The 5,502-nt window shown below is 52.9% G+C and overlaps 1 protein-coding gene across 2 annotated transcripts; it reads left to right on the top strand.

Annotated features, from left to right (window-relative positions):
- Positions 1-112: 112 nt before the first annotated feature.
- Positions 113-5,355, top strand: gabra6a (gamma-aminobutyric acid type A receptor subunit alpha6a). 2 transcript variants are annotated; one of them, XM_029164434.3, is made up of 9 exons: positions 114-338; positions 404-501; positions 582-649; positions 1,039-1,259; positions 1,334-1,416; positions 1,489-1,632; positions 2,612-2,764; positions 2,839-3,089; positions 3,171-5,355. In XM_029164434.3, the coding sequence occupies exons 1-9, from the start codon at positions 292-294 to the stop codon at positions 3,417-3,419; spliced, it is 1,314 nt and encodes a 437-aa protein (XP_029020267.1). In that variant the 5' UTR covers positions 114-291; the 3' UTR covers positions 3,420-5,355. The 2 variants fall into 2 exon arrangements, with proteins under 2 accessions (XP_040928503.1, XP_029020267.1); XM_041072569.2 differs by having other exon boundaries at positions 113-338; positions 1,334-1,632.
- The last annotated feature ends 147 nt before the right edge of the window (positions 5,356-5,502 follow it).

Below are 5,502 nucleotides of genomic sequence, written 5' to 3' on the forward strand. Positions count from 1 at the left end.
GCAACAAGGACAAAAATCCACAAAAAGGAGACACATTTACACTGACTTTATCATTGTTTTATTTTTTAACTGTTGCCTCGGTTTCACATTTTCATATGTATATCACTATGTGGAACCTGAAAGCAGCTCTGCTTGTGTAAAAATGGAGAGGATTTACTAATCTGTTAATTAGATTACTGCTCCTAGTGCCTCTTGTGTCCTCATGCGTTCGGATCAGTCACTATTACCACACTCGGAGACTCTTGCTCCTCTACAGATTTGACTGAACCGTCGGGTCTCATGCACTGAAGCATGGCCGTCCTGTGGTTAACCTTAGTTACCTTCCTGTGCTGCACACGGTAAGTTTTCGGCCTGTGGCAGAGTTCACTGAGCGTCTGATGTTAATGCGCCTCTTCCTCTGCAGCCTGGAGAGTGTGAGAGGGAGTAACTCGGACAACATCACCCAGATTCTGGATGAGCTTTTGAACGGTTACGACAACAGACTGAGACCTGGATCTGGAGGTAATTCACGGCGCAACTAGATGGACAGACAGAATTATGATGAATGATGCACGTCCAACAGTCGCCGATGCTTGTTGCAGGCGGTGTCACAGAGGTGAAAACAGACATTTTTGTCACCAGCTTCGGACCCGTTTCTGATGTTGACATGGTAAGATGCCATATGTGTGAGGGGCCGTCTACTCTATGCGCTCACTGTGCCGAACATGACAGTGCTCCAGTGACCACTTGACGCCTGCCTTATGGGCAATCTGCCATGAGACCATCTAATGAGCTTTAATCTGTTTGACCAGCCCTATAACTCTATTATTGATGGCCTCTAAATCAATATGACAACATGTCAGACACAAGGAATGGCTGAATGGATTGATTAATGATTATATGGGATGAGTGGCATCCATCACTGCCTCATCATCGCTCCTCACCTTCCGCAAGTTGAAACGTCTGCGCGCTGATAAGTGGTCAGAGCTTTGCCCATTTCAGGGTGCGAATACGCGGCTGTAGCTTTGCAGATGCCTAACGTTCCCACGTGTGCCTCAGGAGTACACGATGGACATGTTCTTCCGTCAGATGTGGGTCGACGAGCGCTTGAAATTCGAGGGCCCCAACGAAATTCTGCGCCTGAACAACCGCATGGTGGACAAGATCTGGACGCCCGACACGTTCTTCAGGAACTCCAAAAAGGCCATTTCCCATAACACGACCACGCCCAACAAGCTGTTCCGCATCATGAGGAACGGGACCGTCCTCTACACCATGAGGTGATTGCTTCCATGTAACTAGTGGTAGTTTATGGGAATGGGACGATCAGTAACCCATGTGATAATGATCTTAGACTCACGATCAGTGCAGAGTGTCCCATGAGCCTGACCAACTTCCCCATGGACGCTCACGCCTGCCCGCTCAAGTTTGGGAGCTGTGAGTTTGGTCCATTTGTCCAAAGCCTCGCCCGGATTTCAGATTGTGACCCGCGGCTCATCTCTGTTTCAGACGCCTACACCAACAGCGAAATCCTCTTCACCTGGAGGAAGGGTCCAGCAGCGTCTGTGGACTGTCCCAAAGAGTCCATCAGCCTGCTGCAGTACGAGCTGGTGGGACAGACTCTGTCGAGTGAGGTTTTCAAGTCCAACACCGGTAACTGCCACATAAACACACTGTGACTCTATGCTTCAGCTGCAGGGTTCGCTTCCACAAAGCTCTCGGGATCTGACACGTGTGAGCGCGAAGGGGTCAAACGAGTTTCTCCCAGCGCTGCACTAGTGTCCGTTACTGCCCCTGATCTGAGCTGAGCCTGAGCCGGTGTAAGAGCCTCCTCGAACGTCCATCTAAGATGCTTAGTTCACTCCTAATGCGCAGAGTGCCTTAAAAAAGAACTTAAAGGCCTGTCAATAGACTGGCAGTGTGTGTGTGCGTGCGTGTGTGTGTGTGTGTGTGCGCGCGCGTGCATGGGTGTGTGCGTGTGCGTGTGTGTGTGTGCGCGCGCGTGCATGGGTGTGTGCGTGTGCGTGTGTGTGCGTGTGTGTGCGTGGGTGTGTGTGTGTGTGCGTGTGTGTGCGTGTGCGTGTGTGTGCGTGTATGTGTGTGTGCGTGTGTGTGCGTGTGTGTGCGTGTGTGTGCGTGTGTGTGCGTGTGTGTGTGTATGTGGGTGTGTGTGTGCGTGTGTGTGTGTGTGTATGTGTGTGTGTGCGTGGTGACGCGTGGATGTAGTACTCAGTGAGACAACCCAGCAGGAAGCAGCGTCAGTGTCTTCATGGCGCATGATGCAGCATGTTTTCAGTCGGGGAACGTCTGCATGCATGTGTTTAGACTGAGCAGGGCAGTGTTACGCATAGTGACACTGCAGGCTCCTCTCCGGCCCCCTCCCCGCTCGCTCCTTCCTCCTCCTCCTTTGTCCCATTTCCAAACGTCTGCTGTGATCATTGCCTCGCTCCTCCTCCCTTCCAGTGCCGTTCTCCCCTGTCCTCTCTCACGCCGTCCTCCAGTTTGGGGACTGTTCCGGCCTCAGCGGCGCCGGTATCGCTCCCTGAAGGGCAGGCAAGGTCGTTGTTTCTGGGTCGCCCCCGCTCTGGCCCCGCGGGGGTTGCTCTCCACACACGTGCTGTTTGTCTTGCAGGTCACTACTCTGTGCAGGTGGTCCATTTCCTCCTCCAGAGGAAGCTGGGTTATTACCTCATACAGACCTACATCCCGCTTATTATGGTGGTGGTGCTGTCGCAGGTCTCTTTTTGGATCAACAAGGAGTCGGTTCCTGCGCGCACAGTTGCTGGTACGCCATTATCCAGTGTGCGTGTGTGTGCGTGCATGTGTGTGTCAGCATCTGTATATGCTGTTTCCCACCAGGCGTCACCACGGTGCTGACCATGACCACCCTGAGCATCAGCGCCCGCGAGTCCCTTCCCAAAGTGGCCTACGCCACCGCCATGGACTGGTTCATCGCCGTGTGCTTCGCCTTCGTGGCGTCGGCGCTGGTGGAGTTCGCGGCGGTCAACTACTTCGCCACGCTCCAGGCCAACCGGCTGCGGAAGCAGAAGGCCCGGCAGGACAAGCTGGAGGCGCTGGCCGCCGGCAGCGAGGACGAGGACACGTTCTCGGTGAGGCCTTGAAATGAGCAGCCCCTCGCCCCGACGCCACCTCCCCGTCTCCAACCCTCTTTCCCGTTGCTCCGCCCCCAGCTGGACAGCGGCGCTGCGGACGGCGCCCGGAGGAGGAACCCCTCGGTGTGCCGCAGCGACCCGGGAGACGCGCCGCCGCTGCTCATCTTCCTGCAGCAGGGCTCGGCCTTCCCGCGGAACCCGCAGCTGGCGGGAACCAGCCCCATCGACATGTACGCCCGCGTGCTCTTCCCCATGACCTTTGCCCTCTTCAACCTCATCTACTGGTACGTGTACCTGGCCAATGACCCCCAGGGGAGGGACAGGTAAACTCGCAACTGAAATCTGAAATCGCAAAGATCGCAAAGATCTTGAGACGGAGTGGAGCAAAATAGTGCCAGTTTCTGAACTCACCTTTTCAAGCAAAACTACAACACAACGGCTGTGGGACCCCCGGTGTTTCACTCTGATGAAGGCAGGAGGTTCCAAAGAGACGCAAACAGGCTTCACGCTTCACTGTTGTGACCCCCTGTCAGCGCTCGGACCCCCGTGTTCGGGGGGAAAACCTCTCGTCATCCAACAAGTAAGATTCCCCCCCGGAGTTTAACCTTCGACCTTTTGAGTCACCCGTGACAAGGCAGCGGATCCAAACAGTCGTTCACGCAAAGGGATAAAAATAGCGGCAATACAGTCGGACAGTGTTCAGCCACCGAGGGAGAGGAGGAGAAAATGTCTGACGACAGATGAATGGTGTTTATCCGTGTTCACTTTGTGTCTCGCTACAAGAGAATTGTAGTGAAAGCCTCATCCAGGCCGTGAAGACATCAGTAATGTCTGGTTGTTGGAGGAGAAGAAGGAGGAGGATGAGGATGTGAATGACGGTGTTGTGGTTGCTGCATTGACGTCGGCACCGGGGCTTTTATCACCGCAGACTTACAAATACGAAAAAAAAAGAAAAAAAAGAGGTGCTGAGTTAATTTCAGAAGGAAAATATGCGTGTTACTCTGTGGTCTTTTATATAAGGCTTACTTACCTGAGGGGCTGGCAGAGCTCCAGCTGTTTTAATGACAACACCGCTTCTCCGTGGGGAGCGGGTCTCACAGGAGAAGCTGCGCTGTGTACGTTGAGCACACAGCACACGCAGCGACGGCTCATTCCGCTGCTTTTTAAGTGAGCCACTTATAGAACAGAAAGCTCCATGTCCAAGAAAGAAATGAGAGAGAGAGCGAGAGAGAGAGGGGGGGGGGCTGTTGTGTTACGTAACACTGGCGAGTGCAAATCTGCTCATCATGCTCCTCGCGTTCCTGTCACACAATTTTTTTTTCTCTGCTACTTTTGTTTGTGATGTTCTGTGAAATCGCCAAAGCGGCGGTGGACTCCCGCTCCCGTTGCACATTTTCACCGCGTCCCCGCTGCTGCGGCCGTGCGCTGCACTGCAGATGGAGGCTCCTCTCACACTCTGCTGAGAGGAGCCTCGAAAAGGCCCACGTGCGCTGGCAGGGACCTTCAGGACCCCCATCCTCACCACCCACCCCCCATCCAACACCTCTCCCAGCGCTCCATCTGCTCCCATCTGATGGAGGAAGTGAATCAGAAGCTCATTCCTTCTCCTGCCTGCACTCCCTCAGTTCACAGTCAACCTCGGCCGCCCGCTCAGGAGCCGCCTCGAACCTGCCACACGACGCGACTTCCTCGAGCCCCACGCACACGCGGGACCCTCACGCACACACACACACACACGCAAAACAACACTTCAAACAAGAAGTGGGTGATATAATCGTTGATGGCTGTAACTGGTGGTGATGCAACAGTGAATCAATGTTTTCGGAAGCCTGCCCTCTACAGAAGCGCATCTCCCACTACAACCAGATCAAAGACAACTTAGAGGAGGCATCGCATCCGTCCTCGCTGCTCCAGAAATGTACTCAAACCTGGCAACCTGAATTGAGGGACTGTGTTTTCCATTCCATTGCGCTGCTCTAGTGCTCCTTGTTGCATTTTGACGTCTACTGCAGTGTCTCTGGAAACAGAACTAGCATTCGGTGCTGACTCTGATTTTCCCTTTCTGTGTGGTTGATGCATGATTGTTGTACAACATATGTATATAATACGTTTGCTAGTCTCTTCTTATCTATTTAACATGTGCAGGACCCAAAAAACAGAAAAGATCAACTTCATAACTTGAATATGTGCCCACTTAATGTTTGACCTTGTCAGGATGTAGACTCACTTATATACTATTAAATGAATTAAAATCCTAATTTGACACTGTTGTTTCTTTTCCTTGTGCAAATGCTTATTTCTTCATTACGCACGTCCACTTGTCCCTTTAATATTTTTCTCTGCAATGAAAACTGCTCAAACACCATCATCAGTCTCCACTCTTTGATCTCGGGCTGGCTGTGCGCATGCG

This window comes from Betta splendens, chromosome 10 (assembly GCF_900634795.4).
Source record: "Betta splendens chromosome 10, fBetSpl5.4, whole genome shotgun sequence".
Classification (NCBI taxonomy): Eukaryota; Metazoa; Chordata; class Actinopteri; order Anabantiformes; family Osphronemidae; genus Betta; species Betta splendens.